The 24,847-nt window shown below is 37.4% G+C and overlaps 1 protein-coding gene across 2 annotated transcripts in view; it reads left to right on the top strand.

Annotated features, from left to right (window-relative positions):
* CCDC181 (coiled-coil domain containing 181) overlaps window positions 1–24,847 on the top strand; it is a 51,337-nt gene that overhangs the window by 9,115 nt on the left and 17,375 nt on the right. For both annotated transcript variants that reach the window (XM_004384092.2, XM_012557757.1), the window contains exon 3: window positions 16,011–16,157. In XM_004384092.2, the coding sequence (XP_004384149.1) occupies window positions 16,011–16,157 (147 nt within the window). The remainder of the gene's footprint in view (window positions 1–16,010; window positions 16,158–24,847) is intronic.

Raw genomic sequence — 24,847 nt, 5'->3', positions numbered from 1 at the left:
TATAGGTCATCCCATAGCCTTCTTGCCTGCATGGTTTCTGCTGAGTAGTCCGAGGTAATTCTTACTGACTCTCCTTCGTAGATTATTTTTTGTTTATCCCTAGCCACTCTTAAAATTCTCTCTTTATCTTTGGTTTTGGCAAGTTTGATTATAACATGTCTTGGTGACTTTCTTTTGGGATCTACCTTACATGGGGTTCGATGAGCATCTTGGATAGATATCTTGTCATCTTTCATGATATCAGGGAAGTTTTCTGCCAACAAAGCTTCAACGATTTTCTCTCATTTTCTGTTATCTCCCTCTGTTCTGGTACTCCAATCACTCATAGGTTATTCCTCTAGATAGAATCCCACATAATTCTTAGGGTTTCTTCATTTTTGTTAATCCTTTTATCTGATTTTTCTTCAAATAAGTTGGTGTCAAGTGCTTTATCTTCAGGCTCACTAATTCTGACTTCATTGCCTCAGTTCTGCTCCTTTGAGTTTCTATTGAGTTGTCTAATTCTGAAATTTTATTGTTAATCTTTGGGATTTCAGATTGCTGTCTCTCTGTGGATTCTTACAGCCTGTTAATTTGTCATTATGCTCTTCTCTAATCTTTTTAATTTTGTGTGTTGCATATCAGCGTTTTGCTTAATTTCCTTCTTAATTTCTTGATTTCTGTATATTAATCTTTTTTATTCTGTCTCCGGTAATTCCAAGAAATTTTCCTCCCCTGGAAAATTTCTAGATTCTTTAGTTTGGGAGCTTGCTGAAGCCATCTTGGACTGCCTCTTTATGTGGATTGATATTGACTGTTGTCTCTGAGACATTAATAAGTTATTATATTTATTTATTTTATGTTTGCTTGCTGTGTCCTAGCTTCTTGTTTTGTTTTGATATGCCCAAATAGGCTGCTCATATGAGTTAGTTTGATTATTGGCACGTTTGAAGTGCTAATGTTCTATCACCAGGTGGTTAGCTCCGTTACTAGGTATGTGAGCTCAGGAGTCCGCCCACTCATCCTATATGGATTCAGCTCAGGTGCCCAGGTAGATAGCCACCAAGCGTGTGGTGTAGGCTCTCACTTACAGTCCTAGACAGGCTTGGGTGATTGGTATAGGCATAGGCATCCGGCTGCAGCAGGGGGATGCACTCTTAGCAAGGCAGGGGGCTGATGGCTGCCCCCGAGTGTCCAGGAGGAAGGCATGTCCCTGTTCCCTAGATCGCAAATGTGGGTGGGTTTTGCAGCTGGACTACGAGCACCTAATGCTGTTGGCTGTAAGGTCTGGGGGGCACCTCTTATTCGTGGGCCCCTATTGCAGGTGGCTAGGTGGTGTGGGTGGAGTCACCAGTCTTCAGGCCCCTGAGGTGGGTAGGTGAAGACCCAGCTCAATGGGCAGAGCAGTGTCAAATGTCAACAACCTGCCACTTCACAGCTGAACAGTTGAAGTTCTGGTATATACCCTGTTGTACTGCGGTAAAGAGGGTCTCTGCTGTTGAGGTGGGCCCACACAAGTCTGTACAGGGGGAAAGGCACTCAAAGTCCGTGGATCCCTTATGCCTGTGCCTAGGCAAAGGAGGTGTGCCTACCCTGGGTTCCTGGCTTAGGGGAGCCGGCAGTTTATTTTCCCCGTTTGTTAATTTGTTCACTCTCCAAGGCAGGGAGAATGCCCCTGGGCATGTGACGGATCCTACTTCTGGCCCAGAGGACTCGGCAATCTCTGAAGCCAGTCCAGGACCCAGTGCAGAGCAGGGATCAGGGAGGTAAATGGGAGAGAGGTTTTTCCCTAAGGGGGGTGTTTTTGATCCGCGTGGTAAGCCATATGCAAGTACTTACCTTTCGTGGAGGGCTGCTTCTCGCTGTTTCTGGGTTGTTGTGTAGATTCCCTGGTGCTGGGTTTCTCCTGGTGCAGAAAATGTGCCTCCTGAGCATGGCTGCTTGCCTGCCTTACCACTCACCCCCCAGTTGATCAGGCCTAAAGGGCTCAGGCTCTCACCAGGTCAGGTCTGGCAACTCCTTGCTGCTTCCTAACCATCTCTCCCTCCCCCTGCCACTCAGTCCAGTTCCTCAACTCTCTCTTTGATGTTCAGGGCTCCCAGATTGCCATATATAATCGATTCACTTGTTTTTTGGGGTCTTTGTTGTCAGAGGGTCCACTGGAAGCATCTGACTACTCCGCCATCTTGGTCCTGCCTCCCGTAATTTTGAACCATTCTTGCATACCTGGTATGAATCCCACTTGATCCTGGTGAATTATTTTTTTTTTGATGTGTTGTTGAATTCTCTTGGCTGGAATTTTGCTGAGGATTTTTGCATCTATGTTCATGAGAGATACTGGTCTGTAATTTTTTTTTTTTTGTGCTGTCTTTACCTGGTTTTAGTATTGGGTTATACCGGCTTCATAAAATGATTTTGAGAGTATTCCATCCTTCTCTACACTCTGAAATACCTTTAGCAGTAGTGGTATTAACTATTCTCTGAAAGTTTGGTAGAATTCTCTAGTGAAACCACCCAAAGCAGGGCCTTTTTTTGTTGGGAGTTTTTTAATTTCATTTTCAATCTCTTCTTTTGTTATAGGTTTATTTAGTTGTTCTACCTCTGTTTGTTTTAGTTTAGGTAGGTAGTGTGTTTCTAGAAATTTGTTCATTTCCTCTAAGTTTTCAAATTTGTTAGAGTACAATTTTTCATACTATTCTGTTATGATCCTTTTTACTTCAGTTGGGTCTGTTGTGATATCGCCCATCTCATTTCTTATTTGGGTTATTTGCTTCCTCTCCTGTCTTTCTTTTGTCAGTTTGGCCAGTACTTTATCAATTTTGTTGATCTTTTCAAAGAACTAGTGTTTGGTCTTGTTAACGCTTTCATTTGTTTTTCCAGTTCATTTAATTCTGCTCTAATTTTTATTATTTGCTTTCTTCTGGTACTCAAGGGCTTCTTTTGCTGCTCTCTTTCTATTTGTTCAAGTTGTAGAGTTAATGTTTTGATTTTGGCCCTTTCGTCTTTTTGGATGTGTGCATTTATTGCTATAAATTGACCTCTGAGCACTGCTTTTGCTGTGTCCCAAAGGTTCTGATAGGATGTGTTTTCATTCTCATTTGATTCTTTGAATTTCTTTATTCTGTCCTTAATTTCTTCTATAACCCAGTAGTTTTTGAGCAAGGTGTTGTTCAGTTTCATGTGTTTGATTTTTTTTTCCTTGCTTTTTCTGTTACTGATTTCTGCTTTTATGGCTTTATGTTCAGAAAAGATGCTTTGTAATATTTCAATGCTTTGGATTTTGTTAAAGCTTGCTTTATGGCCTAATATGTGGTCTATTCTGGAGAATGTCCCATGTGCATTGGAAAAGAAAGTATACTTGGCTGCCATTGGGTGGGATGTTTTGTACATGTCTATGAGATCAAGTTGGTTGATTGTCATATTTAGATCTTCGGTGTCTTTATTGAGCTTCTTTCCGGATGTTCTATCCTTCATCGAAAGTGGTGTGTTGAAGTCTCCTACTATTATTGTGCAGTGATCTCTCTTTTCAATGTTGTTAGAGTTTGTTGTTTGTATTTTAGAGCCCTGTTGTTGGGTGCATAAATATTTATTATGGTTACATCCTCCTGGTTTATTTACACTTAAATCATTATATAGTGTCCTTCCTTATCCTTTGTGGTGGATTTTACTTTAAAGTCTATTTTGTCAGAGATTAATATTCCCACTCCTGCTCTTTTTTGAGTGTTGTTTGCTTGGTATATTTTTGTCCATCCTTTGAGTTTTAGTTTATTTGTGTCTTTATGTCTAAGATGTGTCTCTTTTAGGAAATGTATAGACGGATCATGTTCTTTTTTAATTAATTCTGCCACGCTCTGTCTCTTTATTGGTGCATTTAGTCCTGTAACATTCAGTGTAATTATTGGTAGGTATGAGTTTAGTAGTGTCATTTGATGTCTTTTTTTGTTTATTGTTGACTGTTTCTTTGTTCCACTTAATTTTGTGTGCTGAGTCGTTTCTCCTTATATATTTTCTTTCTCATTTTTGTTGATTTTGTGTTTGCGGAGTCTTTATGTTTTTCTTGTTTTTTATTTTAATGTGTAGGATTGTTAGTTTCCTTTGTGCTTACCTTAATATTTACCCCTATTTTTCTAAGTTGAAACCAATCTTTTATTTCTTTATGTTGCCTTGACTTCCTCTCTGTACGAAAGATCTATGACTATATTTTTTCTTAGTCCCTCTTTTTTGTTTTAATGTTGTCATCTTTTACATATTGACATCTCTGTTTCCCTATTTACAGCATTTTAGCTTTCATCTATTTTTTTTATTGAACTTTAGATGGTTTACAGAAAAAAACTAGCTTATCATTAAACAATCAGTACATATATTGTTTTACGGTATTGGTTAACAACCCCATGTCAGTTCTTTCCCTTCTTGACCTTGAGTTCCCTAATACCAGCTTTCCTGTCCCCTCCTGCCTTCTAGTCCTCGTCCCTGGGCTGGCGTACCCCTTTAGTCTCATTTTGTTGTGGGTCTGTCTAATCTTTGGCTAAAAACTGAATCTCTGGAATGACTTTATTACTGGGCTAAAAGGGTGTCTGGGGGCCATACTCTTGGGGTATCTCCAGTCTCTGTCAGGCCAGTAAGTCTGGTCTTTTTTGTTTTTAGTTAGAATTTTGTTTTACATTTTTCTCCTGCTCTATCCAGGACCCTCTATTGTGATCCCTGTCAGAGCAGTCAGTGGTGGTACCCAGGCACCATCTAGTTGTAGTGGACCCAGTCTGGTGGTCGCCATAGTAGTTGTGGCCTATTAGTCCTTTGGAATAATCTTTCCCTTGTGTCTTTAGTTTTCTTCATTTTCCCTTGCTCTTGAAGGGGTGAGAGCAGTGGAGTATCTTAGGTGGCTGCTGTTACGCTTTAAAGACCCAAGACGCTACTCAAGAAAGTAGAATGTAGAACCTTTTCTTTGTAAACTGTTATACCAGTTGACCTAGATATTTCCTGGGACCATGGTTCCCACAGCCCTCAGCCCAGGAATTCAGTCTCTAAGGGAGTTTGGATGTGTCCGTGGAGCTTCCATGACCTTACCCTGAACAAGTTGTGCTGGCTTCCCCAGTTTTGTGTACTGTCTTGCCCTTCACTATAGTTACCACTTACTTATTGTCTGTTTAGTGTTTTTCCACCCCACATTCCCCTCTTTCATAACCATCAAAGATTGTTTCTTTTTGTGTGTAATCCTTTTTATGAGTTTTTATAGTAGTGGTCTTATACAGTATTTGCCCTTTTATGATTGACTTACTTCACTCAGCGTAATGCCCACCAGTTTCATCATGTTGTGAGGTGCTTCACAGATTCATCACTGTTCTTTATCATTGTGTAATATTCTGTGGTGTGTATGTACCATAGTTTGTTTATCCATTCATCTGTTGATGGGCATCTAGGTTGTTTCTGTCTTTTTGCTGTTGTGAACAATGCTGCAGTGAACATGGGTGTGCATATGTCTATTCACGTGATGGCTCCTATTTCTCTAGGATATATTCTTAGGAGTGGGATTGCTGGATCATATGGTATTTCTATTTCTAGCTCTCTAACGAAGCGCCGTATCATTTTCCAAAATTTTTGTACCATTTTTCATTCCCAGCAGCAGTGCAGAAGAGTTCCAGTCTCCCCGTAGCCTCTCCAACATTTGTTATTTTCTGTTTTTTTTTTGTTTGTCCTGGTAATGCAGGGGTGAGATGGTATCTCATTGTGGTTTTGATTTGCATTTCCCTAATGGCTAGTGATCGGGAACATTTCCTCATGTGCCTGTTAGCTTTGTGAATGTCTTCTTTAGTGAAGTGTCTGTTCATTTCCTTTGCCCATTTTTAAATTGGATTAGTTGTCTTTTTGTGGTAGAAGTGTTGGATTTTCCTATAGATTTTAGAGATTACACCTTTGTTGGATTTGTAATAGCCAAAAATTTTTTCCCAGTCTATAGGTTCTTTTTTACTCTTCTGTTGAAGTCTTTTTTTGAGTATAAGTGATTAATTTTTGGAAGATCCCAGTTATCTAGCTTATCTTCTGCAGTTTGTATGTTGTTATCCTTGGTATCCTGTTAATGCCGTGTATTAGGGTCTCTAGTGTTGATCCTATTTTTCCTTCTATGATCTTTATATTTTTTTATTTTAAACTTAGGTCTTTGATATATTTTGAATTAGTTTTTGTGTATGTTGTGAGGTATGGGTCCTGTTTCGTTGTTTTGCAGATGGATATCCAGTTTTGCCAACACCATTTGTTAAAAAGACTATCTTTTCCCCATTTGATGGACTTTGGTCCCTTGTCATAGATCAGGTGACTGTAGGTGGATGGATTTACTTCTGGGTTCTCGATTCTGTTCCGTTGGCTAATGTATCTGTCTTTGTAGTGGTACCAGGCTGTTTTGACTACTGCAGCTGTGTAGTAGTTTCTGAAGTCAGGTAGTGGGAGTCCTCCTACTTTATTCTTCCTCCTGAATAATGCTTTACTTATCCAAGACCTCTTCCCTTTTCATGTAAAGTTAATAATTATTTTTTCCATCTTTTTAAAGACTGCTGTTTGTATTTAGATCAGGATTGCATTGTATTTGTAGATTGCTTTGGGTAGAATTGTCATTTTCACAATGTTGAGTATACCTATCCATGAGCGTGGTATGTTTTTCCATTTATGTAGATCTCTTTTGGTTCCTTGCAGTAGTGTTTTGTAGTTTTCTTTGTATAGTTCTTTTATATCCCTGGTTAGATTTATTCCTAAGTATTTTATTTTTTTAGGGGTGTTATAAATGGTATTCATTTCCTGATTTCCTTTTCGTCATTCTCTTTGTTGGTGTATAGAAATAGAACTGATTTTGTGTGTTTATCTTGTATCCTGCTACTCTGGTGAATCTTTCTATTAGTTTCAGTAGTTTTCTCATGGCGTCTTTTGGGTTTTCCATATATAGTAGCTTTGATTTATTTTTGTGACTTCCCTATCTGGATTGATATCCGGTTGCTCTGTCCTGTGTTCTAGTCTTGGGTTGTTGTCTGATGTTATTGATTTTCTAACCGGAGGACTCCCTTTAGTATTTCTTGTAATTTTGGTTTGTTTTTTGCAAATTCCCTAAACTTCTGTTTATCTGGAAATGCCCTAATTTCGCCATCATATTTGAGAGACAGTTTTGCTGGATATATAATTCTTGGCTGACAGTTTTTTTTTCCTTCAAGTCTTTATATATGTCATCCAATTGCCTTCTTGCCTGTGTGGTTTCTGCTGAGTAGTCTGAGCTTAGACTTATCGACTCTCCTTTGTGGATGATTTTTCTTTTATCCCTAGGCACTCTTAAAATTCTTTATCTTTGGTTTTGGCAAGTTTGATTATAATATGTCTTGGTGACTTTCTTTTTGTATCTACCTTATGTGGTGTTTGATGAGCATCTTGGATACATATCTTCTTATCTTTTATGATATCAGGGAAGTTTTCTGCCAACAAATCTTCAACAGTTTTCTCTGTATTTTCTGTTATCCCCTGTTCTGGTACTCCAATCATTTGTAGGTTATTCCTCTAGATAGAATCCCACATAATTCTTAGGGTTTCTTCATTTTTTTAAATCCTTTTATCTGTTTTTCCTCAAATAAGTTTGTGGCAAGTGCTTTATCTTCCGTGTCACTAATTCTGACTTCTGTTGCCTCAATTCTGCTTCTATGACTTTCTATTGAGTTGTCTAATTCTGAAATTTTATTATTAATCTTCTGGATTTCTGTTTGCTGTCTCAATGGATTCTTGCAGCCTGTTACATTTATCATTATGCTCTTCTCTAATCTTCTTAAGTTTCTCTATTGCTTTGTCTGTGTGTTTCTTGGCTTTTTCTGCATTTTGCCTGATCTCCTTCCTGATCTCTTGAAGAGTTCTGAATATTAATCTTTTATATTCTACCTCCAGTAATTCTAAGAAGTTCTCTTCTTCTGGAAGATTTCTTGATTCTTTGTTTTGTGAGCTTGCTGAAGCCATCATAGTCTGCCTCTTTATGTGATTTGATATTGACTGTTGTCTGCAAGCCATCAGTAAGTTCTTATATTTATTTATTTTATGTTTGCTTACTGTGTCCTAGCTTCTTGTTTTGTTTTATTTTGATATGCCCAAATAGGCTGCTCGTGTGAGCTAGTTTGATTATTGGTGCCTTTGAAGCTCTAACGTCCTGTCACCAGGTGGTTAGATCTGTTACTAGGTATGTGAGCCCACGTGTCTGTTTACTTTTCTTATATGGATTCAGATCAGGTGTCCAGGTAGTTGGTCACCAAGTGTATGGTGCAGGCTCTCACCTACAGTCCTAGATGAGGAGGGGTTATTGGAGTAGGCACAGGTATCTGACTGCAGTAGGATGTCATACACTGTGCAAGGGAGGGGGCTGACGGCTGCCCCTGAGTGTCTGGGAGGAAAGCATATCCCTGTTCCCTAAATTGTGTAGGTGGGTGGGTTTTACAGCCAGATGATGAGCACCTAATGCTGTTGACTGTAAGGACTGGGAGGTACCACTTATTCTTGGATCCCTGTCGCAGATGGCTAGGTGGTGTGGGTGGAGCCACCAGTCCTCAGGCCCCTGATGTTGGTAGGTGAGGACCCTGCTTAGTGGGCAGAGCAATGTCAAATGTCACGAACCTGCCACTCCACCTTATAGCTGATACAGTTGAAGTTAGACTTCAGGTATATACCCTGTTGTGCTAATGAGGGCCTACGCTGTTGAAATGGGCCCACACAGGTCTATGCAGGGATGAAAGGTATTCAAAGTCCATGGACCCCTTATGTCTATGCCTAGGCAAATAAGCTGTGCCTGCCCTGAGTTCCTGGCTTAGGGGAGTTGGCAGATTATTTTTTCCTCTTTGTTAATTTGTTCCCTCTCCAAGGCCAGGAGAATGGCTCAGGGCATCTGACGGGACCTACTTCCAGCCCAGGGAACATGGCTATGCTGAAGCCGGCCCAGAACCTGGTGCAGAGAGGGGAGGAGGCAGGCAAATGGGAGAGAGGCTCCTCCCAAATGGGGCACCTTCCTATCCATGCAGTGAGCCAGACGCACGCACCCATCGCCTGCCGACCAAGCGCCACCCTCCACCAGCCCCGGAGGCCTGAGTAGACTCCCTGCCAGTTGGTTTCCCCCAATGTTGAAAATGCTCCCGAAAGCCACCGCCTGCCCCACCGCACATGCTAGCTAATCTTGGTTATAGGGTGCCGGCCCCCACCGGGCCAGGTCTGGCAACTCCTCACTGTTTCCAAACCATCTCATCCTACCCCTGCCACTCAGTCTGACTCCTCAGCTTCACCTTTGATATTCTGGGCTCCTAGATTGTCATATATAATCGATTCACTTGTTTTCTCGGGTCTTTGTTGTAAGAGGAACCACAGGAAGCATCTGACTACTCCGCTGTCTTGGCCCTGCCCTAAGTATTGGAGATTTTTGCTTGTTTGCTTTATTTTCTGTTATCAGAGTAAGTGATTAAGTGTTAAGAATGTGTTTATGCAACAAACAATCGTGATTACCTTGATTTGTCCTTGCAAGTAACACAAAGCATAGTAAGAATGACCTGTGTTAGAGCTAGAGATCTCAGTGATGATTTTATGTAAACCCTTCATTTGAAAGGTGAGGCTCAGAGAAGTTAAGTGACTGCTGAAAGTCACCTTTATATGAAATTGGTGAAACTCAGATGCCAGGTGGAAAAATGAAGGCGCAGAGTTGTTGGAGGTTAGGAGCCAACAAGTAGACTGTAGACTTGCATTATAATTCTGTTATGTATGTGTGTGTATATGCACATACGTATGCATGTGTTATGTATCTTCCATGCCTACAATTCCTTGATTTAGTTTTAGATTAAGAATAAAGCCTAATAACTTTAATGAAATATTTCTGAAATGCCATATAGAATCCCAAATTAATTTTTTGTGGGTTTTCTTTTTGTTGTCATTTTTTTGCTCTTAAATGAAACTCAAGGTATTTTATAATTGATAATTCCAAGTACTTAAAGTGGTGCGTTTTCTCTAAATTACTAAGTTAGTGCCTGAATTTTCTGTTTTACTAGATACCTAATTGTTTTTATTAAACATACAAAATGCCTTAACTGTAAATATAATGTTTCTTAGGCTGAGTTCTCTAGAGAAACAAAACCAGTGAAATGTGCGCGCGCGCTTGTGTGTGTGTGTGTGTGTGTGTGTGTATGGAATCCCTGGTGGCATAGTGGTTAAGAGCTATGGCTGCTAACCAAAAGGTTGGCAGTTTGAATCCACCAGGCACTCCTTAGAAACCATATGGGGCAGTTCTACTCTGTCAAATAGGGTCGCTATGAGTTAGACTCAGCGACAACTGGTTTGGTTTTTTTGGTTTGTGTGTGTGTGTGTATATATATATATATGTACAGAGAGAGAGTTATCTCAAGGAAATGGCTCACGCAGTTGTAGAGGTTGTCAAGTCCCAAGCCTGTGGCTCAGGTGTCATGCTGGAGGGTTCTCCTGACTCATGTAGCTGTGGTGGCTGATGAACCTAAGATGGGCAGGTCAGACAGCAGGCTGCTTTCTCACAGGCTGCGGAGGCTGATGAATCTCAACATCAGCAGGTAAGATGGCAGGCTGCTGGCTCAAGTCCCAAGAACTGGATGTCAGATGATGACGAGCCAGATGCAGGATACAGAGCGAGTGAGCTTTTCCAGAACGTCCATATATGTATTGGATGTAGGCCACACCCCAGAGTAAACTCCCCTTAACATTGATTGGCTAATCACATCAGATCACATTATGGAGGATGACTACTTCATTATATAACTGCCAAATTACATCATTCCATAACTGCCAAACCCCTGAGAATCATGGTACAGACAACTTGACACACAACCTTAACCATCACACAAAGTTTCAGCAGAATCAAAGGTTAACAGAATTTTGCAATTAGAATGGATCCAAAGATCATTTTACAGATGAGAAAACTTTAGTCTAGAAAGGTTAAATAACAAAGTCATTCATCTTATTAGTAGCAGAGTTGGAATAAAAATTCCAGTTATCTTGGCATTCACTGAAAAATGGTGTATTTTCCATCTAATGAGGTTTCAGGGAAATTTCTGGCATTTAAATCACAAATTCACATTACATAAAAAGATGAAAAACAAACTTGTAAGAATGTGTAGCCCATGGGACACCCAGGCAGAAATGTGTGAAAGGTTGCATGCTTATAGAGTTTTGCTCACTTGACCACTAAAATCTGAACTCTAACAGTCAGACTGTTAACTTGGTTCAAGTATGTAACAATGCACCCACTCCTCATTTATTGACATGTTTAGATTCCAAAGACCAGGTCATTATGTGAAAATTGGTGTTATGTGAAAATGGAGGATGACTACATCATTGTTGTTGTTGTTAGGTGCTGTCAAGTTGGTTCTGACTCATAGCCGCCCTGTGTGCAACAGAACAAAACACTACCTGGTCCTGTGACATCCTCACAACCATTATTATGCTTGATCACATTGTTGCAGCCATTGTGTCAGTTCATCTCCTTGAGGGTCTTCCTCTTTTTCGCTCACCTTCTACTTTACCAAGCATGATGTCCTTCTCCAGGGACTAATCCCTCCTGATAACATGTCCAAAGTATGTGAGATGTAGTCTCACCATCTTAGCTTCTAAGGAGCATTCTGGTTGTACTTCTTCCAGGACAGATCGTTTGTTCTTTTGGCAGTCCATGGTATATTCAGTATTCTTCGCCAACACCACAACTCAAAGTGGTCAATTCTTCTTCAGTCTTCCTTATTCATTGTCCAGCTTTCGCATGCATATGAGGCAATGGAAAACACCCTGGCTTGGTCCAGGTGCACCTTAGTCTTCAAGGTGACATCTTTGCTTTTCAACACTTTAAAGAGGTCTTTTGCAGCAGATTTGCCCAATGCGATGCGTCTTTTGATTTCTTGACTGCTGCTTCCATGGGTGTCGATTGTAGATCCAAGTAAAATGAAATCCCTTGACAACTTCAGTGTTTTCTACATTTATCATGATGTTGCTTATTGGTCCGGTTGTGAAGATTTTTGTTTTCTTTATGTTGAGGCGTAATCCATCTTGAAGGCCATGGTCTTTGATCTTCATCAATAAGTGTTTCAAATCCTGTTCACTTTCAGTGAGCAAGGTTTGTGTCATCTTCATATTACAGGTTGTTAATGAGTCTTCCACCGATCCTGATGCCCTGTTTTTCTTCGTAGAGTCCAGCTTCTCAGATTTTTTGCTCAGCATACAGATTGAATAGGTATGGTGTAAGGATACAACCCTGACGCACACCTTTCCTGACTTCAAACCACGCAGTATCCCCTTATTTTGTTTGAACGACTGTCTCTTGATCTATGTACAGGTTCCTCATGAGCACAATTAAGTGTTCTGGAATTCCCATTCTTTGCAGTGATATTCACAATTTGTTATGATCCACACAGTCGAATGCCTTTGCATAGTCAATAAAACACAGGTAAAATTCTGGTATTCTCTGCTTTCAGCCAGGATCCATCTGACATCAGCAGTGATATCCTTGATCCCACATCCTCTTCTGAATCGGCTTGAATTTTTGGCAGTTACCTGTTGATATACTGCTGCAACCACTTTTGAATGATTGTCAGCAAAATTTTACTTGTGTGTGATACTAATGATATTGTTCGATAATTTCTGCATTCAGTTGGATCACCTTTCTTGAGAATAGGCATAAATATGGATCTCTTTCAGTCAGTTGGCCAGGTAGCTGTCTTCCAGATTTCTTGGCATAGATGAGTGAGTGCTTGCAATGCTGTACCCGTTTGTTGAAACATCTCAATTGGTATTCTGTCAATTCCTGGAGGCTTGTTTTTTGCCAGTACCGTTTTTGCAGGTTGGACTTCTTCCTTCAGTACCATTGGTTCCTGATCGTATGATACCTCTTGAAATGATTGTCAGCCAATTCTTTTTGGTATAGTGACTCTGTGTATTCCATCTTCTTTTGATGTTTCTGGCATCTCTTAATATTTTTCCCTTAGAAGCCTTCAGTATTGCAACTTGAGGCTTGAATTTTTTCTTCAGTTCTTTCAGCTTGAGAAATGCCGAGTGTGTTCTTCCCTTTTTGTTTTCTATTTCCAGGTCTTTGCACATGTCATTATAATACTTCACTTTGTCTTCCCGAGCCGTCCTTTGAAATCTTCTCTTCAACTCTTTTACTTCATCATTGCTTCCTTTTACTTTAACTACTTGATGTTCAAGAGCAAGTTTCAGAGTCTCTTCTGACATTCATTTCATTACATAACTGCAAAATTACATTATTGTATAACTGCAAAATTACATCATTACATACCTGCCAAACCACTGGGAATCATGGCCCAGCCAAGTTGGCACATAGCCTTAGCCATCACAGCCAGCGTTACTCTTGCCTCACACCTCAGCACTCATTACTGCCAGACGTACGTCATTAACGTGTAAAATAGATAGTAGATTTTTTCTATTGTCATAAATGAGAGATGTTGGATAATGATATAGTCGATAAGTAAGGAATAGGTGTACTTAAAACGATCTGTTAGCTCATAACTTTATGACAATACAAAAGAATTTGTTTAGAATGACTCAACTATATAATGTTTGCTGTACGCACGTGTGTGCGCATTTCTAAAAAAGTCATATAGAGGGTTTTATATAAATTTTAGTGCCTTCTCACTAATGAACTGATGATAATCTTAACTAGTGTGACTGGTGAGTAGTTCTGTTTTCATTTTGATCCTCTTTTCTGGGGTCTCTGTGTTGCGGAGTATACTTTTCTCATGTCAAGATCTCTCTTAGTCATCTAGTGCTGCTATAACAGAAATACCACAAGTGGATGGCTGTAACAAAGAGAAGTTTATTCTCTCACAGTCTAGTAGACTACAAGTCCAAACTCAGGGTGTCACCTCCAGGGGAAGGCTTTCTCTCTGTCAGCTCTGGAGGAAGGTCCTTGTCATCAGTCTTCCCTTGGTCTGGGAGAATCTCAGCACAGGAACCTCAGGTCCAAAGGATGTGCTGTGCTCCTGGCACTGCTTTCTTGGTGGTATGAGTTCCCCCTGTCTCTCTGCTTGCTTCTCTCTTTTATATCTCAAAAGAGATTGGCTTAAGACACTGTCTAATCTTGTAGATCTCATCAATATAACTGCTGCTAATCTGTTTTATTACATCATAGTGATAGGATTTACAACACATAGGGGAATCACATCAGATGACAAAATGGTAGACAATCATACAATCCTGGGAATCATGACCTAGCCAAGTTGACAGACATTTTTGGGGGACACAATTCAATCCATGACAGGATCCTCATAACAAAATTTCCCTTTACTTATGTGCTTGCTAAGCAGTGGTTTTTAAATGATAAGGCTTTTAACATTTTTAAGTTGGTTTCAGTGGAAGGCTTTCTCTTCTTATGCCCAGCTAAATATTTGCTGGGCTGGGCTGCGACATTGTATCTCCATTCAGAATGCATCATTTCAGTGTCTCCTTGGTAACTGCAGCGCTGATACTTTGTGTATATACCTAGATATTCCCTCTGGAAAGATAATCATCTGATCATGTGTATTTATGCAAGGTATTCAAGATCCTCTTTGTAAAAAGGAAATGTATAAATAAATGTAAAATTTAATCTTTAATAAATTCACATTTTATACAGTGTAAGCCCCTTCAGGGCTCAGAAAATGGTATATAAATCTTTTAAAATATATACTTTATGTCCTTAATTTGGTAGAATTTTTTCTTCCCTATTTTTCAAAGAAGGAGTTAGAAGGACTTGCTATTTTGTCCAAATGTAGGAAAAGCACTTTGAATTCCATTATTTTAAGAATATTTAAGTCTGGACTAGTATAATTCAGCTCATTTAATTAGTAAAATTTTTGTATTGGAAAACTTAAGAATTTGTTAATATAACTCTATTTTACAGATGTGAATACTGAGGCAAAGCTTGCCCAAATTGACAGTATGATCACTGTAGGATTGTTATTCAGATCTCCTGACTTCTAGCTTGGGAATATTTCCACTCCTCCAGGCTGCTTCACTCCCAGTAACTATTTTATAGCTCTATGTAACCGATACTTCATATTTAAGTATTTATGTTTTATAATATTAACTGAATAATTCACAATAAAAAATACCTTTTGTTCTAAATACTTGTGTCTGCATATTTTTCTGATAATAAGAATACTACTTTATGAGCATGACCTACTTGAAAAATATTTTTATGTATTTTATAAAAAATTTTAAACACACCTAAAAGTACATAAAAGTCCTGTATTCCCATCACCCAAATTCAACAGTCATCAAGATTTTGGCATATTTACTTCATCTCTGCCTCCTTTTTGGCTGAAGTATTTTTAAAGTGAATCCTAGATAGCATAAACTCGTTGCTGTTAAATTAATTTCAATTCATAGTGACCCCATGGGACAGAGTAGAACTGCCCCGTAGGGTTTCCAAGGAGCGGCTAGTGGATTTGAATTGTTGCCCTTTTTGTTTAGCGGCCGAGCTCTTAACCACTGTGCCACCAGGGCTTCAGACAGCATATCATGTCTCAGTTGTATAGTTCAGTATGCATCTCTAAATGATGATAGAATTTTCTTTCACAGCCACAATGCCATTATCACACTTAATAAATTTAACAATAATATAAAATTATTTAAAGACAGTGATAGTGGTTCAGTTGACACTATTTGGTGCTTCTAGAGTGGTGGGTTTTTTTTTTTCCTTTTTCATAACTGTAATTTGAGGAGTTAGTGCCAAAGTAAACTAGGAAGTGAAGGAGAGATCCAAGGTATTCCTAAACAGCATGTATGTATTATGTGTGTATGTCATTGCAGATTTTATCTCTACAGTTTAATTTATCAAGAAAATCTTCATTTTTTTTTTTCCCTAAGTGAATTAGAGGCTCAATTTTATAAGGAGGCCCAATTTTTAGATAGAAAATTTTAGAGGAAGAGAATCCTAATTTCAGATCTCAAAATATATCTCTCTACTTTGATAAGTCATATACAATATTATTAATGTTTCATTAATTTTTTTAAATATTTTTTTCTACTAGGAAGAACAACGGAAAATAGAAGAACAGAAAGAAAAGAAAAAGGAGAATGACATGGTATTTAAAGCATGGTTGCAAAAGAAAAGAGAGCAGGTCCTAGAAATGAGGAGAATTCAGCAAGCAAAGGAAATAGAAGACATGAACAGTAGAGTAAGTAGAACCTCTCTATGAAAAATAATTTCATACAGATATGAAAGCTGCATTTATTTTCAGAAGGTTGTCTGAATATCAGACCAACAGCCTGTGGAAGAAGCAGCAAAAATTATCAAGAACTACCCCTGCAGAAGATACAACATGTAGATGACTTTACAATTAAGTTCTAGAAAGTCTTGAAAAAATCAAATGATTTCTATTTCATTTAAATTTTCATAGTATAGAAAAAAATGGAAAGCTACCAATTCATTTCAAGATAGTATAACTTTGATATTCAAATAGGACAAAGATAGCCAAACTGATCTCACTTAAGAGTAGAAATATAGAAACCCTACATAAAGCTAGGAAATTAAAGACAACAAATTATTTAATAATAATAAAAAATTTGAAACCAAATTTGAAACATATAGAAAATCCAAGAGAAAGTAAAAAATCATCCATAACCTTACTACTTAAAAAAAGTATTTTCTTAGTCATCTAGGGCTGCTATAACAGAAATACCGCAAGTCAGTGGCTTTAACAAACAAAAATTTATTTTCTCATAGTTTAGTGTGCTAGAAGTCTGAATTCAGGGTGCCAGCTGTAGAGGTAGGCTTGCTGTCTCTGTTGGCTCTGGTGGAAGGTCCTTGTCTGTCTTTTTTAAGCTTCTGCTCCTGGGTCATCTTCATGTGGCTTGGCATCTCTTTTCCCCCATCTCTGCTTCCTAGCTTGCTTGTTTAATCTCTTTTTATATCTCTTTAAAAGAAATTGACTCAAAATACACCCTATGCTAATCCTACCTCATCAACATACCAAATATAACCCATTCTCAAATGGGATTATAACTATAGGCATAGAGGTTAGGATTTACAACATGTATTTTTGGGGGGCACAATTCAGTCCATAACAAGTATATAAATAAAAATTGAGAAGCCAGTTCTCAGTCCTTTCAGTCTCATCTCCCAACGATAATCACTTTTAGTAAATGAAACTGATTGCTGTCCAGTCAATTCCAACCCTATAGGACAGAGTAGAACCACCCCATAGGGTTTCCAAGGAGCGACTGGTGGATTTGAACTGCTGACCTTTTGTTAGCACTGAGCTCTGAACCACTGTGCAACCAGGGCTTCATCACTTATAATAGGTGCAAATCTTTCCAGATCTTATTTATATTTAAATATTTATGTGATTAGACACATTTTTCTCCCACAAGAATGAGAGGATGCCACAAATTTATTATTCAACTTGCTTTTTTCCATTTACTCCATCATGGACATCTTTGAAGGGCATTAACGTTCAGATCTATCCTTTTCTTTCAAATGACTGCATGTTATCTAATTTTTTAGAGGTAACAATTTATTAAACCAGTCTCCATTTGTGGATATTTAGATTGGTTCCAATATTGTGCTATTAAAAATAATGGTTTAGTGAGTATCTTTGTTCTATAGGAGAATATCAGTATTCTATAGGAGAGTTTAAGAGTGGAATTTCTGACTTATTGAGTGTTCAAAGTAAAGTTTTTGGTTAAATGTGCCAAATTACCCTCCCAAATGATTATAGAAATTTATACTTCCTTCAACAGTGTGTGTAAGTGAATGTTCACAAGCACCCTGCCTAACATTGAGCATGTGTGTATATTCTTCTGTAAATTTTCTGTTTACAGTCTTTTCTCTTTTTTTCGGTTTTATTTTCTTATTGAATTGTATATCAGAAATTTTAATTCTTTTTTGATTATATCAGTTGTAAATATGTTTTCCTAGTCTGACAATATATTATATATATTTTTACATTGTTTATTATGCCATTTGTAGAAGTGTTTAGCTTTTATAATTTTAGGATGGGCAGTACTTTTGTATGCAAGACACAAAAATCATAAACTAAAAGGGAAAATATTAAGAAATTTGACTGCAATTATATAATTAAAGAGTAATATACTATAGTCAAGTAGGGTTTATTTTAAGAAAAATTATGGATCAATAAAAACATCTATTAATATAATTCATCACATAAATAGGTAGATAAAAAGAGAAGACATACATGATTATGTTGAAAATATATAAAAGGTATTTATTAACATTTAACATAATTTATTACTTAAATTCCCAATAAAATATGAATTGTAGTATAAAGACTATCTCGGGAAGCACCATAGGCATTCTCATTAGTCAGAAAATGGCAAGTCTCCTATTTGTATTAAATAACTTCATTCTGGGAGTGCTATCAAATTTATTAAGAAGAGAAAAGGTAACAAGGTGTAAGTATTAGCAAAGTGGCCATTTTACATTATAAATATATTAAAAAAATTACATTCATATTCCAGCAATCACCTCATAGAAAAATATAAAAGAAAGATCTCATTCACAAAATATGAATTTGTAAAATACTTTGGGCTAAAGAAGAATGCACAAGACCTATATGGAGAATACAATACAGTACAGCTTTGCAAGGGATTAAAAAGAAGGCTTTGGTAAAAGAAAACAATATAGTATTGCTGAATGGGTAGATTAAATAATATAAAAGTAAAAGAGTTCCTTTAAATTCATCCATATATTTGATGATATTTCAAGTAAAAGCTAATTAGGATTTTTAAAATTATTGCTATACTTGTTAGTGTTAATATTATTAAAGCAAATTTTTTCAATTTCCCAATTGAAAAAAATGGGTATGAAAAAAAAGATATGAATGTTGTGTGTCATTGAGTCAATTCTGACTTATAGTGACCCTATAGGACAGAGTCGAACTGCCCCCTAGGGTTTTCTTGGCTGTAACCTTTAAGGGAGCAGATCGTGAGGTCTTTTCTCCTGTGGAGCCGCTGGTGGGTTCAAACTGTTGACCTTCCAGTTAGCAGCCAAGCACTTAACCATTGCACCATCAGGGCTCCTTAAAGGATATGAGTAGAAGTTCATATATAAACAAATACAAATGGCCAATAACCTAAAACCGAACCCATTGTGGTTGAGTTGGTTCTGATGCATAGCGACCCTGTAGGACAGAGTAGAACTGCCCCATAGTGTTTCCAAGGAGCAGCTGGTAGATTTAAACCACAGACCTTTTGGTTAGCAGTCAGATGCTTTAACTACTGTGCCACCAGGGCTCCAAATGGCCAATAAGTATATGAAAGTCCTGTAAACTTGCTAGAGTCAAAGAAATGCCAATTAAAATTTTTTCACATATTCCATAGATAGTTATTGACTACTTACTACATGACACATGCTGTCCCAAGCACAGGAATATAGTCCTGAGCAAAGAATACCATCTCTGTTTTATAGAGCTTAATGGAATAAGGATTTAAAAATAAATAATTATAAAATAAATTTATAGTTATGAATAGTGATGATGAATGCTATAAAAAAAAAGGAGCTATGAGAAATAATGAGGGAAAATGAATGTATATTGCTAGTTCAGGAAAGGTTTTTCTGAGTCAGTGACATTTAATAGAAGTTAAACAGGAAAAAATTGGACGAATTTGTTCCAGACCAAGATAACATGGAGAATGCTCTGAGTCAGGAAGGAACTTGATGAGTACATACATGTAAGATGATCTGGAGAGGTGAGCAAGAATCAGATCATGCAATCCTTAGAGACTATAATAAGGATTTTGTAGTTTATCCTCTTATGGGAACCCAATGAAATTATTTAAACAGAAGAGTGATGCATCAGATATGCATTTCCACAAGATTACTCTGACTGTGGTGCTGCAAATGGATTGGAGGGGGCAAGAGCAGATATGGGGAGAGCAATTAGAAAGTAGATGCGGTTGTCTCAATGGAAGATTATGATGACTTGTGCCAGAATTGTAGCAGTGGAGAGAGAAGTAAGAAATTTGAGGTATGGTTTGGAGTACTGATTGAGGGAATTTGGTAATTGATGAGATTAGTGTGTGAGGGAGAAGGAGATGTAAAGAATATACCAGGTTTCGTTTCTGAGCAGGTTGGTGTATGATGGTGCCATTTATTGAAACAGGGAGTAGTGGAGAAGATACTGATTTGGGGGAAATTATCGTTTCAATTTTAACTTTGTTGAATTTGAGGTGAAGATGTTGAAGATCCATTGGAGTAATGTATCTAGAGTTTAGGAAACACATTAGGGTTGGAAATATTTATAATGAAAAGATTAGTGATTTCAAAGATGGGACAATTTGTGCGGCTGAGGATGTGGCTATAGGAGTGGGTGGCAAGTACAGTGCAGGAAGTCATAAAGATGGGAAAATCAAAGATCTGTGAGGCTGGATATGGGATGAGTCATCCATGTAGATATTAATATTATTACTTGGGATTGGGTTGGAGGACACTTGGTCAAGTACCAAAGCCTTCAGTTAAATGGAGTGTGACCAGAAGGTAGTTTGCTAGAGAAATAGAGCCAAATGGTATAAATATCAAAGGAGGGTGGGTTTATTTAGGAGAGTAGAGGAACATAGTTCTGAAAAAGTGTGGGAGCGTAAAGAAAATATTAATTTCTTCTCCTGACCTCTGAGGCTGAAAGACCAGACTCTATTTGAGAGAAGCAGCTGTGCCTTGGGGGAGATCAGGGTTTGGATAGATCAAGGTTTAAGGCTAGGAGGCTCAGGACGATAGAGGATGTTTGGGAATTTTTAAATCATTGAATGAGAATTACAGAGAACAAACTAGAAAGATTAATTGAGGAAGGAGGATTGGGTTGGGCAGAAGCACAGCACTGTAGTGATTGAGAGTGTAGAAGGCAAAAGGACCTTATGTTTCAGTCAGTGACCAAGGAGAACACAGCTGTGACTGTACTACTGATAGCTTCCCAGAATGTGATGGGCATTCAGGCCTCATGACATTCAACCTTACATAATATTCTTATGGAGCATTTGTAAAAATAAATGCACACCTTGTGTTCTGTTTGTGGATGGTCTATAGCAATCTTGAATTGTATTCTCTAAAAGCATGAGCCATACTGAGCATACTTTATTTCAAAAACTTTTATTTAAGTAGACATGACATGAATTTTTTTTTCTTTTTCCTTTAGCAGCATTTCAAGGCTGTCTCAAAAATGGATTTTCATGAGAAATTGTGTCTTAAACTAATAGTATTCTGAAGTACTTTTATGAATTTTGTCTCTATACTGAAGCTGAGCTATAATATAATTTGACGGTTAAGTAATCGGACTTAACTATGTTGGGATGATAAGTGTATTTTGTTGATTATTTCTGTGGGACATAGTATACAATGTGAGTCATAGTTCCCAGAAAGTATCTTCAGAATATATAGATTGTGGAATGACCTATTTTACACTGGATGAAAAAAAAGCTTTTAGGTGATGAAATTTTTATTGCCATTTTAGGAGAAATAGCTAAAAATTCCATTCCATATTTGTTATAAACTTTCTATCTCTTATTCAATGATACTAATAAATGCTGTCTATGTAGTGTATGTATGTGTGTGTGTATACATATATACATATACACACATGCATACCTGTATCTGTATATGTGTTATATAGGTCAGTACACCTGGATGTATATATAAATGTTATTTGCAGAGGTGTGTAAATTATTGACTCATAAAAATATAGACATTTCTGATCAAAATAGAAAAGGGAAAAATTGGGTCATTTATTTAAGGTCAGTATTTTAAAAAAGAGAATGCATGTGAAACTAATGGCTTGTAGTACACACACATGCAGACATGCACACACACACACACACACACACACACACACACACAAGAAATTTCCAGTGTTCAGTGTTTTCTGCCTTCTTCCTGTAGATTTTAGACCAACATATATAACCTGTTGAGTAACCCTGGCTACCATATTTGAATTTAGTTTTGTTTATAAAAGAACAGATTCTAAAAAGTGATATTTTTGCCTATTTCATTTTTGGGAGTGAGAAATTTTGAGATCTTTATTATTGTTTATGCTACCTCTTTCTTCTCTTACTTCTTTTATTCTACTAAAAAATTGTTGGACAGTTCCTTTTTCTGGAAGTCAAACAACTCAATTTACTCCCTTTTCCCTCTTCCACCTTATGTGGCAGCCTTCACAAAGTTCATGTCCAGAGCAGACATCTTTACTCTATGTAATATGAAGAAAAGTAAGGTTGAAAGTCCCACTCTCTTTAGTTCTTTCTTACTAGTATCAGAGCTGTCATAAATGGTGTATCAAGTGGATTTAGGTAGGCTGAAAGCATTCCTGATGCTTGCTGTCTTTTACCCTTGCTTATATATCTTGATTAAATTAATTTGCACAATATGGCACTTCCTGATCTCCTGGCATTCGAGTGCCCTGATGAAATGGAACTCCCCTGACCTGATGGAAGGACAAACACAAAAATTGAGGAACACACTGAGATTAAGCATAATCTTCACAGCAAGACAGTGGGAATGAAAGAGACACGTAGAGAGGATGCGTAGGTTTAATAAGTTCCAGTAGTTCCACTGTATTGTACTATGGGTTAGGCCAGAGCTTGGGTCACAGCACTTGTGTTCTGGGGCCAAATTATTCCAAAATAGGGCTTGAGAGTTTTCATTATTACAAAGCTACATAAATAGAATGCCTACTCCTTGCTTTACTTGCTTTTCATTTATACAATCTGCTGCTGTATCTTTGCCAATTCTTAGATTGCGTCTATATAAACTTAATTATATACATTTTTCTTATAAGTAGCATTTCAAAGAATTTTAATTAGATCAGTTTTTTACTGTTTACTTTTAAAAAATTGTTTTATTGAGATAACATTTATATGCAGTGTAATGTATGGATCTTACATGTATAACTCAGTGACTTTTGACAAATGTATACACCTATGTAAACAGTACCACAGTCAAGATTTAGGACATTTCTGTCACTCCAGAAATTTCCATTTTGTCCACTTCCAGTCAATTTCCACCCCCTTATGGGCAACCACAGTTATGATTTCTATACCATAGTTTTAACTATTCTTGAAAACATATAAATGGAATCACACAGTATATAGTCTTTGGTCTGGCTTATTTTGATCAACATGATATTATTGAGATTCATCCATATTGTTGCATATAAAAAACCAAAACCAAACCCGTTGCCATCAAGTCAATTCCGACTCACAGCGACCCTGTAGGACAGAGCAGAACTGCCCCATAGGGTTTCTAAGGAGCGCCTGGTAGATTCCAATTGCCGACCTTTCGGTTAGTAGCCGAGCTCTTAACCACTCTGCCACCAGGGCTCCATATTGTTGCATATATCGTAGTAAATTCTTTTTTATTGATGAATTTCAGGTATTTATATTACTATACCATAAATTGTTTATTCATTCTCCTATTGATAGATAGTTGTTTGCCATTTTGAGCCCTTATGAATAAAGCTGTTATACATATTCTTGTACAAGTGTGTTTGTGGGCATGTTTGCAGCATCACAGGGAAAACATATGTTTAACTTTATAAGGAACTGCTGGTTTTCAAAAGTAATTGTACTCTTTACACTATTCGTGAGCAGTGTATAAAAGTTCTGGTTGCCCTACATCCTTCCCAATGTTTGTTGTAGTTAGTCATTTTAATTTTAGCTATTCTAGTGGGTGTGAAATAGTATTTCAGTGTGGCTTTAATCACCATTTCCATAGTGACTAATGATACTGAGCACATTTTCATGTGCTTATTGGCCCAAGAAATGTCTATCCAAGTACTTTGCCCATTTTAAATTGTTGCTTGCCTTTTTATTATTGAGTTGTATGAGTTCTTTATATATTCTAGATATTAATCTATTGTCAGATATATGTATTGTGCATATATTCTCCCAGTTTTCATTTTCTTGACAATATCTTTCGTTGAGCAGAAGTTTTTAATTTTATTGAAATTCATTTTATCATTTATTCCTCTTATGGTTACTGCTTTTGGTGTTATTTCTCAGAAAATATTTGCCTACTCCAAGGTTTGAAGATATTTTCCTTTGTTTTCGTCTTTTATGTTTTATCTTTTATGTTTAGATCCCATGATCAAATTTATTTTTGTTTTGTAGGAGTTGAGATGCATTTTTTCCCGTGTTTATCCAGTTATTCTAGCATCATTGTTGAAAAGATTTTCCTTTTTCCATTGAATTGCCTTCAGGCCTTTGTGAAAACTCAAATGACCATATATGGGTTGTTCCATTTCTGGGCTCAGTATAATGTTCCATTGATCTATTTTTTTTATCCTCATGCTAATACCACACTTTGATTCGTGTAGATTTAAAATAGGTTTTGGAATTAGATGTAAATTTTCCAACTCCTTAGGTATATGTCCAAGAGACTTGAAAGCAGCGACTCAAACAGATATGTATACACCAATGTTTATTGCAGCATTATTCACAGTAGCCAAAAGGTGGAAATAACCCAAGTGTCCATCAACAGATTAATGGATAAACAAAATGTAGTGTATACATATGGCTGAACATTATTTAGCTATAAAGAAAATGAAATTCTGGTATGTGCTAGGACATGAATGAGCCTTGAAAACATTATACTGAGCGAAGTAAGTCAGACACAAGAAGACAGATAGTGTATAATCTCACTTACATGAAATACCTAAAATAGGTAAATGCATAGAGAAAAAAGTTTTATTAGTGGTTACTAGAGGCCGAGAGGAAGAGAGAATGGGAGTTATTGCTGAAAGGGTACTGAACTTCTGTTGGGGTGATGTAAAACTTTTGGAAATGGATAATGAGGATGATTGTACAACATGGTGACTGTAATTAATGCCACTGAATTCTACACTTAAAAATGGTTAAAATGGCA

Source organism: Trichechus manatus, unplaced genomic scaffold (genome assembly GCF_000243295.1).
Source record: "Trichechus manatus latirostris isolate Lorelei unplaced genomic scaffold, TriManLat1.0 scaffold00117, whole genome shotgun sequence".
In the NCBI taxonomy this organism is placed as follows: Eukaryota; Metazoa; Chordata; class Mammalia; order Sirenia; family Trichechidae; genus Trichechus; species Trichechus manatus.
This window is presented reverse-complemented; position numbering and strand designations above follow the sequence as displayed.